The following is a 13,868-nucleotide window of genomic DNA, read 5'->3' on the forward strand; positions in this document are numbered from 1 at the left end:
GGTTTCCATGTTCTGGTTTGTTTCAAAGAAAAAATCATCGGGAAAAGAATGAGCCCCTGAAATACATTTTTTTTTTTTAAGCCTGACAAAGAAAAGGCGTGACCTGAAGCAGGATATTCTAGAGAGAGAGGAAGGAGGAGGAATTGGTAGCAGCAAACCCTGTCTCCGCTCTCGTGCGCCAACTTTCTTTATCGGGCAGGGTTGCTCGCAGGCCGATGTTCCCTCCGTCACAAGGAAGAAGCGTTCCGAGACTATCGCCAGTCCCACTGCCGGGCACCCCTTACGACCTGAAGACGTGGACAACTCTGATCACTAGCTGCCGGCAGATGGGACACTCGTTCATCCGCTTCCCGCATTTCGTGCAGGTGACCATGTGGCCGCAGTCCAGGAAGACGCAGTCGATGATCGAGTCCATGCAGATCTTGCAGAGGTTGTCTTCCGAGCTGGGGAGCGTGCCGTTATTGGACGAAGCTAAGGCCAGAAAGGGAAAGATTGTGAAGCAGGAAGTCCTGGCGTACATATCTCCCCACCCAACAGGTCTCCATCCGAGAGGTTTTGTGTTGGGGATTTTAACCATTTGAAATACTGGGATGAGATTAAAAAAAAAAATTCTTAATTAAATTGCATTAAGTCTATTTAAGGGCATACCCCCTCCAAAGATTTGGGAAAGGATGTGAGGAATAGAGAAGCTGGGGAAAACTGAACAGCCAATACAAAACATTCTTAATAGTCTGGATTCCTCATAGGCTGAAAGCAGTTCTACACAGATGGGAGGACAGAGACTAGACTTATTTGGCAAAGGGATTTGGGTAGTGGTTGTGAGACCCCTAATTCAAGCCAAAGGAAAGGGGAGAAATCTTCTAGGGAGAGAAGAATCCATTTCTAGTTGGAAGGGGGGAATTAGGTGTGAGGATTACCCTAGGTTGCTGTTGACAGGAATTTTCTTTACACTCCTCAAGAGTTACAGGGAAACTATGGAAAAGAGTTTGGGGTACTTAAGAGGGTTATCAGCTTTCAAAGAAAACCAGGAGGGGTCAACGGAACTCTTATACAAAAGAAAAGTCAGAACTGTTTGGGTAAACACAGGAATAAAAACCTCTCAGTGTAAAGAAAGCTAAGAAGTCAAAGGAAAAGCTTACATACCACTCTTAAAACCTTTTCCGTATCAGGAATTCAGCCCGGCCCAGTACTCATCCAGTTATGGTGCAAATTCCCACTTCTAGATGACGTCATTATCGGCCTGGAGTGGTCCTAGGGCTGGCGTGACTCAGGCCCTCGGTCAGCCCGCAGTTACCTTGCCATGGGCCAACTGAGGGCCTAAGTCATGCTAGGCCAGGGACCACTCCAGGTCAGCACCAATGTCATCTGAAAGTGTGAATTAGCCCAATGACCGGATGAGTACTGGGCCAGGCTGAATTCCTGGTGCAGAAAGGGGTTACAGGCCATAACTAAGAACTGCAAACTGTGCAACAACTGATTTTTACTACCAAGCTTTATCTCGGAGTGGGGGAGTGTGTACGGGGCCCATTACACCTTCATAAACTCACCATGGGCACCCTGGACACTTGCAGACATTGGACAAGACTTTTTGGTGCAACAAATACCGGATTTCTCATTCAGCTCAGGAGACGCAGTGAGAAGATACTTCGTAGTAAACCCACAAATCTGTATACATTTGACTTGTTCAAGTCAAGTCAAGTCTTTATTATTACGGTACTAGACCAGTAGTCTAATTACCAGGTACATAAAAACATCTGGCATTAAACAAGATAAAAGAATCATCGATAACTAAAACATTATAAAAGATAAAAACATTCCAGCTATAAGAATCATTCTGGTTGTAAAACAAGCATTATCTCAAGCAATTGAGACTATCTCAGTCTTACCCAGCTGCTGAAGGACCTTCTCTTTGTACAGGCGGGTCACCCTCTCCATCAGTTCCCACTTCTCACAACAGCCCTTATAATTCACGAAGTTGCGAGCGAGGATCTCCTTCAGCTGCCGCACCGAGAGACTGTCGATGTCCTGAACGCTCGTCAGGTCCGACAGCGAGGCCCTGCGCCCCAAGACCAAGGTATCCTCCGAGTCGGTGGACTGAAAGAGATCACAATGAAGATGGCAAAGCTGGACCACTGTAGCCTGAGTGGCTAAAAGCGGAGGAGGCAGGTCTCGATCGGCCCCACGCGGGCTTATTAAAACACTCTCACTGACAGGGATGCTTGCTTGTTTTCAACAAACCGAACAGCCCAATCGTTGGGCTGGGATCGGCAGCTAGCAATCCATTCCCCACCCTGCAAATTTACACGTGGAATGCAAACGGTGATTCAAAATCCAAGCGTCCATCGATGAGCCTCTAGGGTAGGGGTAATAAAACCGCGGCCCTCCAGATGTCCATGGACTACAACTCCCAGGGGCTCATGGGAATTGTAGTTCATGGACATTTGGAGGGCCGCAGTTTGACTACCCCTGCCCTGGGGCTTGCCGGAAAAGGTTTAGGGAGGTGTCGAAAGGAAGGCAGCCGGAGAGGGAGTTTTGTGATACGAACACGGCCACTTTGTCCCTGAGGGCTTACTAGCCTCATGTCTGGAGAGGGTTACGTGGAGCAAGGTCTCGGATTTGCGTTTGTAATGGGGTGTGTTGAAGTCCATATAGGAGAAAGCAACCCCTTTAAAATTAAGCATGCCAGGACTACTTTGGAGTAAGTGCATTCTGGTGCAACAAGCGGCTGGTTTAACTCCCTGGATTTAAAAATCCCGTCCAGATGTGACTCAAGAGACCAGTGATCTCCAGCCGTTTCTAGTCATCGAATTTGAGGTGCTATGTTGGGGAGAGAGGAAGGGTTTAAGCCAGGGGTAGTCAAACTGCGGCCCTCCAGATGTCCATGGACTACAATTCCCAGAAGCCCCTGCCAGCGAATGCTGGCAGGGGCTCCTGGGAATTGTAGTCCATGGACATCTGGAGGGCCGCAGTTTGACTACCCCTGGTTTAAGCCTTTCCTCTCATGCCTCTTGTGATTTACCTTCCCCAGCGGAGCACACGGAAGCCCTGGCGGAGGGCGTTTCTCAAACGGATGAGGCTCAAGAGGAAAGCGTCAATCATCGCTTCCCCCAGTCCTCAAAGCAGCCTAATTAGCGTTTGTAAAAATAAATCAAAGCCCAAGTGGCCCCCTAACCACGGTTCTCTAGCATCACACAGCTTAAGCCTTCTGAGAATCCCAACAGTTGTAGATTTTCAATCAAAGTGATTCCAGGGGCGATATTTGCACATTTTACAAAAAGCAAAAAAATCCCCAGCAATGTGGAACCAGGTTCCGTGCTGCGTCCATTCTGCAGGCGGATGACGGGAGGGCAGGGGTTGCCCAACCCTTGTTGACGCATCATGTGCAGCGCCTGCTGTTCAACCCCCACAGAAGCAAGATTAAGAGATGGCGTCCTCCAGAGGCAAAAAGGATGGCTCGCATCCCCAAATTGTATTCTCCCAACTTTTCGTTGTTGTCAGAAAGATTAGCGCTGTTCCCCAGAGCATTTTTCGGGGTGCAGCATGCTTAAAAATTCCAGAGCAATTGCAGCCCCTACCCCCCCCCCTCCACATCAGCAACATGCAGATAACTATCACTCTAACAGAAACTGGGGAGCTAGCATGCAGCATTCCAGAATCCAGTGACTGGACGGCATCCTACACCTGCCCCTACCTGCGTCTCCTCCTCTGTCAGTGCTTCGTCTGCGTTCTCGACTTCCGCCAGATCGTCTTGGCTCGGTGGCACGTGCCCATTCGCCTAAGAGAGGGAAAAGTGCTGTTAAAAAGACCAAACCCCCTCTGAAAATCCAGAGGGAGAGGGTCTGACTTGAGCTCTTCTTGAGGTCTGCTTGAGCTCTTCTATGGGGAAATAATTCAGAAGACACCAGGAGCCGTGAAGAGAAGCCAAGGGACGCCCCATGCACCCTTTGGACGTACAAATCAGTTTGGGCCCATGTCAGAAGCCTGCCTGGAGACGCTCACCATGTTGGTGTTAAAAGCGCCAGGGTTTTCGCGGGGCCGTCCCAGGGTGCTGCCTCCGCGGAAAGCAGGCACGAAGCAATCGCGATTGGGCTGCACGAACCCCCCCGGGGGGACCATGCTGTAAAGGCCTGGCTCTGCTCTACCCAGTTTCCATTGTGACGTGCCATGACATCACAGGGAATGCAGGCAGCCCAGCCACGTGTGACACACCTCTGCCGGCCCAAGAGCACCCTGCAACTCAGCAAGGCAGGGGAGGCCGGGGGCTTCCTGCCAGACCCCTCGGGGGAGAGATTCTTGATGCCTGTCCTCCCGCCGTGTCGCTCTCCCAGAAGAGAATCTCATCCCTAGCCCAGAAGAGACCAAGCGTGGCAATGACAAGACGCACAAGAGAGGGAAATCCGCCGAGAGGTCACTCAAGGTGGGTGTCAGGGGGAAGGTCTGGATAATGACTGGGCAGGGAAGGAAAGACAAGAGCCCCCATAGTGAAATTCAAGGCACACTCCTTCCAAAACAAAGCCCCCGCAGATTGTAGTTTGGGTCCGGTGACACCTATGTCGGTGTTAAAGTTTCATTCAAGGTGGGCATGCACGCTTCTTCACATACTGAGCTGCCTGCTCAGTAGAGCTACCTGCACAAGGAAGTTTATCCCTTGGAGAAAGCTTGGTGGGTGGCTGTGAGGACAAAACAGAGGAGAGGAGAAGGATGCGGGCGGCGTCGGCTCTCCACTGGAGTGTAAAGTGGGAGATAAATGAAGTAGAATAAATACGATACGGGGCCAAGAGAGCAGGCGAGGGAGAGTCTGCGGGGTTGGAGAGAGGACCGATGGAGGCAGGCAGTACCTGCGGGGCGTCCTCCGTCTGCGTCGCCAATTCTGGGGAGTCCCTCACCGGAGAGATGACCACTGAGGTAGGGGGCGGCAATTCGGTTTGCACCACAACCTCAAAGTCCGGCTGCGGCGCGGCGGAGTCCGTCGTGAATGGCACGGCCCAAAGGGTCCCCTCTCCTTGGGGGTCGGGGGGCTGCTGCCCGATGATCAGGAAGACCAGCTCGTCCTTCTCGCGACACATCTCCGTGGAGATCTCCCGGAGCTCCAGGTAGTCCCGCAGGTCTTTCACCTTCATCTTGATCAGCTCCTCCCTCTGGAAGTTCGTGGCGCGGAAGCGTTGGCAGAGGAGGCAGAGGCAGGGGCCGCTGTCGGGCTGATTCGAGCAGGCCGGGCAGAAATTCTTCTTGCAATCCAGGCAGATGTGCTGTTTCGGGAGGGGAGGGAAAGAGAGATCTTTCATGTTCAGAGAAGAGTCGGGTTTTATATCCCATTTTTCTCTAGGAGCTTCCAAGTGGCTCACGATTGCCTTCCCTTCCTTTCCCCATAACAAATGCCTAGAGAGGTAGGTACGGCTGAGAGAACTCTGAGAGAACTGTGACTGTCCCAAGGTCACGCAGCAGGCTTCAGGTGCAGGAGTGGGGAATCAAGCCCAGTTCTCCTGATAAGAGCCTGCCACGCTCAAACCAGTATACCACGCTAGCTCTCCAGTGTGGCTGTTAATCCCTGAATCCCAGAGCCAGGCGGCAACCACAGCCCCTGTACCCCTGCTGCTGGAAGAGGCTCATGGGAATTGTAGTCCATGGGTATCTGGAGACCCACAATTCGCCCACCCCAATCGTCAATTTCAAAGTTATTTTATACGTTCGGATGCGGGGATTAAGATGGCAATGCAAACATTGCCTTGACAACAAGTTGTTTCTCTCCCCCCCACCCTCCCTGTTTTTTGCCCTCTTTTGTTTGGGAGCACCACCAGCTCAGGGCTGTGCTGAGGACCTAAATTTGGACGGCAGCCACCTCTCGGGGAATCCTTCCCATTCTGACAGGCTGCTCCGGGTGAAGGATGCCAACGTGTCTTGCCAGCCTGTGACACTGATGGTTTTGGACGAGCTCAGGCGTGCACGGATGCAGCGCACAGATCGGGAGGAACGAGAAAAACCCGTTCCAGGAGCGTGCAAAGCTTTGTGCCGACTCTGCAGCGCAGCTTTTCTATGAAAACACCCCGCACTTTGACAGCGTTATATTAGGCGCATTCAATGAACGCCCTTCCCTGACCTGGGTAGGCCAGGCGACTCCAATTTCAGAAGCTAAGCAGAGTCTTAGAACTTAATACTGCATAGTACTTGGATGGGAGGGCTGCTGCGAAGAGGCATTAAAAGGCAAACCCCCCCCTCTGTTCCCCCCTTGCCTTGAAAACCCCAAAGTAACACCGTAAGTTGGCTGTGACTAGACAGAACTTTCCACCACTCATAACTATCCTCTCCCATGGGTTTTCGAGGCCCAGTACACCAATCAATAAAGCCCAGTGTAGAAGGGAACCTCCTTGGGAGGCATTCGCTGAAGAACAGGGTTACGGAACGTGGAAGTATAAATTCCTTCGCTTTCCACCAGCCGGATTTTCAATGTCTCCAACATTAGACATTTGGATAGGAAGCTGAAACTCCCCAATACTGAAGGGCAGCCAATTATTCAGTAGTGGTAATTGCGGACAAGAAGAAGAAGAGTTGGTTCTTATATGCTGCATTTCTCTATACGAAGGAGTCTCAAAGTGGCTTACAGTCGCCTTCCCTTTCCTCTCCCCACAACAGACACCCTGTGAGGTGGGTGAGGCTGAGAGAGCCCTGATATTCCTGCTCCATCAGAACAGCTTTGTCAGTGCCGTGGGGAGCCCAAGGTCACCCAGCTGGCTGCATGTGGGGGAGCGGAGAATCGAACCCGGCATGCCAGATTAGAAGTCCGCACTCCTAACCACTACACCAAGCTGGCTCTCTGACTGACTAAATTAGTCACAAGCACTGAAATGACAAGCATCCACGTAATTACGTTGTGTGCGCCTGTTCCAGACACACATTATCTTCTGCTAGGGGTGGTTTTACGTCAGAAATGTCGGCAACATTTCTGAACAACCTGGATAAGCCCAGGCTAGGCCAATCTCACCACGTCCCAGAGACCATCTAGGGTCAGCGCTAGATAATATTAGGAGACCACCAAAGGATTCCAGAGTTTCAATGCAGAGGCAGGCAATGCAAACCAGCTCAGAATGGCACTCGCCTTGAAAACCATGAGTCAGCTGCCACATGATAGTAAAAAAGGGATTTTTAATAAACCCAGAGAGCCAGCTTGGTGTAGTGGTTAGGAACACGGACTTATAATCTGGCAAGCTGGGGTGGATTCCGTGTTCCCCTAAACGCAACCAGCTTGGGTGACCTTGGGCTCGCCACAGCACTGATAAACCTGTTCTGACTGAGCAGGAATATCAGGGCTCTCTCAGCCTCACCTCCCTCACAGGGTGTCTGTTGTAGGGAGAGGAAAGGGAAGGCAAGTGTAAGCCGCTTTGAGCCTCCTTCGGCTAGAGAAAAGCGGCATATAAGAGCCAACTCTTCTTCTTCATACCTTAAAAATAAAAGGCCTGCCACATACAGTCAACGAGGACATTAGGAGCAAATTTTGAGCGGACCGTTCTTGCTGAGCTAGCTTCCTACACGGAAGGCCATTTTAAAAAGCACCAAAGCACACAGAACGTCACGCCCGTCACTCGAAGCACTCCAGCCCATAATCCCCTGGTTTTCCCGCCACACGGCTCCACCCTCAGTCTCTCCCAGTGAGGAACCCCTGGCCGCAAAGGCCTCCGGCTCACCTTCAGGGAGGAGCTGCTGAAGTGTGCCCCGCAAGCCTTACAGCTCTGCTCGGAACCCGTGGGGGAAGGGAAGGAACTGTAGCCGGCGTTGGAGTAGGCCTGCGTGCGAGTCCCCTGCTGCGGGTGGGCCTGCATCTCTTCTGGGAGTCCATTGAGGCATGACCAGCTGCAGCAAGCTGCCCACATAGTCGGCTGAGGAGGGAAGGGAGAGAGAGATTGAACGTCGGCTTGGACGGACAGCCCAGTTGCAGGAGGAGGGAGAACTGGATGGGGAAGATCAGCGGCATGAGGAAAGGGGAAACCTTCCCTCATATGGAAGACAGAGTTTGGAGAGTCAGCACTCTAATGTAATAAGAGCCCTGCTGGATCAAACCAGTGGTCCATCTCGCCCAGCATCCTGACTCACACAGCAGCCAACCAGCTCTTCTGGAGGGCCAACAACAGGGCACTGAGGCCAAGACCTTCATCAGAAGAGCTCTGCTGGATCAGAGTTGAGGTTCATCTAGTCCAGCATCCTGTCTCACAAAACAGTCAACCAGTTCCTCTGGAGTACGGGTAGTCAACCTGTGGTCCTCCAGATGTCCGTGGACTACAGTTCCCATGAGCCCCTGCCAGTGTTTGCAGATACAGTGAAACAGAACATCCTCAGCCCTCACATACAGGAAGAGAGAGGGTGGGGGCGGTGCTTAATTGCCAGGAAGGGCTAGGATGAAGATGCATAAAGATAACAGCTGAGATCGGATGGAGGCAGTAATCAGGATCCGCGAATGGCTGTCAATAAGCATACCAATAACAAGAGTTGACAAACAGACGCGAGAAGCAGTGGGAGTCCGATACCAACAACATGCAACTCATCAGCAGGAACTAGGAAACTAGGCATGTCCAGACGCACGCGCCTTCAGATTTCTGGAATAGATTTCCTGAAATGTAGCTTAAAGGTCAGGCACAAGACAGGAAAACGGGCAGAGGGACGAAGCCCTTTCAGGCTGCAGGTGGACTATGGGCTTGATCGAGAAAGCCCTACGGGCAGGAAGTCTTTGCCTAGAGCAACCTGCCCATCAGCCAACACCCACTGCAGAGGCCCTGCTTCGGATCATGACCCCTAAGGAAACGGGCTTCTCCCACTGTGGAATCTCGGTTACAGAATGCCCTCTCCTTGCCAGCCCCCTAGCCCTGACAGCCAGTGTGGTGTAGTGCAGGGGTAGTCAACTTGCGGTCCTCCAGATGCTCATGGACTACAATTCCCATGAGCCCCTGCCAGCAAACACTGGCAGGGGCTCATGTAGTCCTTGGACTTCTGGAGGACCACAGGTTGACTACCCCAGGTGTAGTGGTTAAGAGCGGTCGCCTCTAAGCTGGCAAGCCGGGCTGGATTCCCCACTCCTCCCCATGCAGCCAGCTGGGTGACCTCGGGCTCATCCCTAATCTATGCCAAATACATATCTCCTCTGATGCCCCCTACAGGATATTCTTATACTGCAGATCTTGTGTGCTCCCAACAGTTATTAATAAGAAGAACACTGCTGGGTCAGACAAGTGGCCCGTCTAAATCCAGCATCTTGTATCACAGAGTGGCCACCGGGTTGGCCCGGAGAGGCAGGCGGCTGTGGCTTGGTGGTCCAGCATCTGATTGGCCCACAGAAGGTCCCAAGTTCGATCCCTGGCATCTCCAGTTGAAAGGATCAGCAAAACTGACCTTTCTCACGATTGCTGGTGGGGCTTGTGATTTGTGCAAAAAGCCTTGGGATTTGTGCTGTGAGTCCAAAAAGATGTCGAGAAGCATGCCAGCGTGCTAACCACATTAAAGCACGTGGGGAGTACAGTGGAGGGATAAAAGCATTTGCTTGCAGGCAGAAGATCCCAGGTGCTACCCCCGGCACCTCCAACTCACAAAAAAGCTCCAGTAGCAAAATGCACAAAGATCCTCAGACGCCCTTCTGCTCTTTTTTTAAATATATATATAATGGCTAATGTGCAAAGTTAGTGGGCCGGTCCCTAAATCTCGAATTACCCCCCTCCCAGAGCAAACAGAAACGCAACGGAAATCTTGAACCCGAGCCACAGGAAAAGAACAGCTGAAAGGAACCAGCTGTCACGGGAGGTCCATGACGTCCTGCCAGTTTGTGCCTGCCTGCGGCACCTCCCTTTATCGAACTTCCAGCGGAGCTCACGGATTCCCGGAAGCCGCCCAGCTGACCTTTGAAAGAAGCCGCCCAGGATTAAAAAAAAACATGCATCTTCGAACATCCACGGGGCAAACGCTCCCCGGACGCAGGAAGTTTCATGCTGCCACTTTGGAAGCGCATTTCGATCTGAATGTAACGAAAAGCAAAAGGGCAAAGCTCAAAGGACACACCCGATGCCAGAGAACGGAGTCGGCTTCCGAGCCCCCAATGGCAACCCGATGCGATCCGGAGCCCTGAGCAGAGGCTGAAGGAGCTCGGAAAAACCCGTTTCTGGAGGATCAGGGCTCTGTTGTTTGCAGAGCAACCCCAATTAGCAGCCGGCCGCTTGCCCGAGGCAAATAATAATCCCTCTTTGGCAAGAAGCTGGACAAACAAAAAAGGAAAGAAAATCCCTCCTTGTCCAACCGATCCCTGTAACTTTCACGCCTTTAACTGTCTGACCCACAAGGGGTTCGGACTGTGTAAAATGTACACAACTTAAGAGACAAAAGGTAAAGGTAAAGGTATCCCCTGTGCAGGCACCGAGTCATGTCTGACCCTCGGGGTGACGCCCTCTAGCGTTTTCATGGCAGACTCAATACGGGGTGGTTTGCCATTTCCTTCCCCAGCCATTACCGTTTACCCCCCAGCAAGCTGGGTACTCATTTTACCGACCTCGGGAGGATGGAAGGCTGAGTCAACCTTGAGCCGGCTGCTGGGACTGAACTCCCAGCCTCATGGGCATAGCTTCAGACTGCTTGTCCGCTGCCTTACCACTCTGCACCACAAGAGGCTCTTAAGAGACAAAATGCAGTGGCAAAACCACGACCCTAGAAATCTTAGCCATGACTGAGAAAGGCGGCAGCTCTAGGAATGATTTTGCCCAGAATGTGGTTGGGAAGCAGAGCTGTGGACAAGCCCTACCGAAGTCGTGTCCGACCCATCGCGAGCCCACGGACAAAGCTTTGGGTTACTTCCAAGCATCCCGATGGTTAAATTCGGACAAAAGTTCTTGGATGTAGAACTTTTTTGGGGGTATCAGCCTTATTGTAAGCAATATCGGGCCAAGGTCGCGGAGACAGTCCCCAGAACCCACATCACTGCCATGTGGCATCTGGCATCATAAAGTAGTTATCAGAAGAACGCTAAATGGTTATTTAAACAGCTGCCGGTTTTATCTACTAGCAAACCCCAAGACTTGTTTCCCTTTCGTCTGCCTCTGGCTGGGATCTGACCACAGCAATCGTCCCAGTCTTATCAGAGGGCCTTCAGAACGGCAGGTACCAAACCAGCTAGGAATTTACTGGGAAAACCTGTTCTTTAATCATTGGGCACAGGTCCAGCCACTTGAATCCACTCCGGCTAGCTCAGGAGAGGGCGAAACCAACCGTTGGTTGGCTTTCCACCCCCTCCCTGTGTCAATAAGTTCCCTTCACTGGAACCTTCAAATTGAAGGAAAGGGATTGGTCCGGACCTGGGCTGGTTCCGGTTCTTGAAAACACTGCAGATGAGGCTGCAGAGAGGCCAGGTGTCTCCAAAACAGGACGCTGGATCCTAATCTTCACCTAGGCCAGCCTTTCTCAGCTTTTTAAAAAATCATTGAGAAACCCTTAAAACATTCTTCAGGCTTCAAGAAACCCCAGATGTGGGGCGATTGTCCAGAATATGGTTGGGAAGCAGAGCTGTGGACACGCCCACTGGGCCACCCACCCCAAGCCCATCATTGGCCATTGGAGCTGATTGACATGTGGTCATATCACCCAATAAATGTTCAACCCGTTTTTAAATTATATAGAAAATGAAGGACGTTAAGAGCCATTTTGAAAGGAAAAGCAGAGTATATAAGTATCTAAGTGTTAATTTTAACGATATACCCTCCCCGCTGGCCTTGCTCCCCAAGATTTTCCACGGTGCTGCCATCTTGGCTGAGGCTGCCTTCAAGACCAGCAGCATGCAAACCGAGAGACAGTAAAAGGTCCCCACAGCCACCAAGCTGGCCCATCTGAATCCAACCACATCGCCATAAGGTGGAAGGCCAAATGTGGCTCCCCAGATGTCCGCAGACTACAGTCCCCATGAGCCCCTGCCAACATGATGGCGGGGGCTCATGGGAATTGTAGTCCATGGAAATTTGGAGAGCCACAGTTTGGCCCCCTCTGCCATAAGGGTTCATCACTCACCCAGCTGCTATGAGACTCAGCCTTGCCTTCCAAGGAGGCTCATGGAATCTCTCACAGCGGGAGGGCAAAATCCCAAGAAAAACTTCCTGCTACGTGGCTGGCACATAGCTAGAAAAGGCCCAAGGGCATTCCTAGAAACTGCAAAAGAACGCAGAGTCTTGCTGGCACTGGGAATCCAGCTACCTAGCGAGACAAATGCATTCGGAAATTAGAAGTGGACACAAAGCGCCTCTCAATGTAAGAGGAACACCAAGTTTAGAGTGCTGTCAGAACTGTCAGGGGGGGGAGTGATAAAACCCCTAAGTGTTTAATCAAAAAAAGACATCAGGCAACAGGCCAGCCGTGCCCCGGCCCAAAACAGGTGGTCACAGACTTCCGGGACTCAACAAAGGTCGCCCTGGTTTTCCTCGGAACGGCCTTCCCCTCCGAATGGGTTTCTCGGGCGAAGTGAAAAAAATTGGCAAGATGCGATTGCAGCACAACAACCTCGCTCTCCAGATGCGTTTCAGGAATGCATCCCTCATCGGAGGAGTTATAACAGAAACCGTTACGCTGAGTAGGGTCGGAGACCAACAAACAGCTGAGCTCTTGGGCCACGATCCAAGGTTCTGCGGGCCTCTCGCGCAGATGCAGAGAGCGCCCTGCGAGCATCTGTCTACCAAATGTTGAGTGGCGAAGATAACCGGAGCAGTTGTCGAGTCTTAGGAGGCCCAGGCCTCTCCCCTCGCTTTCTGCCCTTGGCGGGAGCAGCTAACAGTTGATCCGTCCGTTTGTTGTCTCTTGAGTCAGCCCAGAATCAAGCGTACTTCCAGCTGGTGCAAAGACGACAAAATTTCAAGACACCAGAGGAGTAGGAGGAGGGCCATGCGGAGAGATGGGGCGACTCCATCTTGGGCAGCAGGGCTGACTAAAGCCCCCGGCTTTGGCAAGCCACTGCTGGACGGTCTGGGCCTGGCTCAGGTGGACGCTCGGACAGGAGACAAGGCCATTGTGTGCTCAGCGGGCCGCTGGTGGCACCTCGGCAAATTAAAGCAAGACAGCACGAAAGGCATGCATCTGTTTGTCAGATGCTCCCCCCTGGGACGGCTAATGAGAACTCCCTGCCAGTCAAACAGGCTGGCGCTAATAAGGGCCCCGCTTGCACAAAGAGATATGAAACAGCCCCACGGAGGAGGGGATGCGCCAGCCATAAAAGGGAGCTCATGTGTGGTCCTGAGACGATGACAGGCCAGAGATTCAAGGGCAAGCCAGAGGGAGGAACTCTTCACTCAGTTGGTGATTCAGTGATGGAATTCCCCGCCTGTGGGTGTAGCCTTGGCCCCTAGAGTTAATGGTGACAACTGCGGGGAGATACCTTGTAAGTGCAGAGGCTCATCTTGGTTCCCCCCTGCAACGAGGGCTATAGGGGGTGGGGGGGGGAATGGGGAGAGGGGAGCTGCTTGGAGGCAGCTTCTGCCTGACTATGGAAGGAAAGTGAATGCTGGAGTGGAAGGAACTTTCCTCTGGTCCCGCAGGGCTCTTGAGCAAAAGGGCACATGCCTCGGCAGTGTTTATCCTGTTCATTAAACATCTGCCTGCGATCAATCCAGAACTAACTCGAGTATTCTGTAAATTATATTTTAACAGTGTTAACAGATCTTACAGAAAGTTTTAGGATACAAATTTCGCAGACGTTTCAAATACTCGCCCCAATGTTTCTGAAATCCTCCTATTGGCCTGCGATTAATTGAGTCTGTCAATTTGGCCATCGCTACTAGTTCTCTGAAGAGCCTCTCGTGGCGCAGAGAGGTAAGGCAGCAGAAATGCTGTCTGAAGCTTTCTGCCCAGGAGGCTGGGAGTTTGAT

At 51.9% G+C, this 13,868-nt stretch overlaps 1 protein-coding gene and 1 long non-coding RNA gene across 3 annotated transcripts in view; one reads left to right on the top strand and one right to left on the bottom strand.

Annotated features, from left to right (window-relative positions):
• The window catches only part of RFFL (ring finger and FYVE like domain containing E3 ubiquitin protein ligase), a 24,124-nt gene continuing 10,256 nt past the window's right edge, over nt 1-13,868 (bottom strand). For both annotated transcript variants that reach the window (XM_077312186.1, XM_077312185.1), the window contains exons 2-6: nt 7,680-7,871; nt 4,839-5,249; nt 3,692-3,775; nt 1,887-2,094; nt 1-471 (exon numbers count right to left, since the gene is read on the bottom strand). In XM_077312186.1, the coding sequence (XP_077168301.1) occupies nt 281-471; nt 1,887-2,094; nt 3,692-3,775; nt 4,839-5,249; nt 7,680-7,865 (1,080 nt within the window). In that variant the 5' untranslated portion in view covers nt 7,866-7,871 and the 3' untranslated portion in view covers nt 1-280. The remainder of the gene's footprint in view (nt 472-1,886; nt 2,095-3,691; nt 3,776-4,838; nt 5,250-7,679; nt 7,872-13,868) is intronic.
• Nucleotides 4,200-13,868, top strand: part of LOC143824691 (uncharacterized) — a 25,810-nt gene continuing 16,141 nt past the window's right edge. The window contains exon 1 of the long non-coding RNA XR_013226835.1: nt 4,200-4,417. This is a non-coding gene — a long non-coding RNA (uncharacterized LOC143824691). The remainder of the gene's footprint in view (nt 4,418-13,868) is intronic.

Source organism: Paroedura picta, chromosome 15, assembly GCF_049243985.1.
Source record: "Paroedura picta isolate Pp20150507F chromosome 15, Ppicta_v3.0, whole genome shotgun sequence".
Taxonomy (NCBI): domain Eukaryota; kingdom Metazoa; phylum Chordata; class Lepidosauria; order Squamata; family Gekkonidae; genus Paroedura; species Paroedura picta.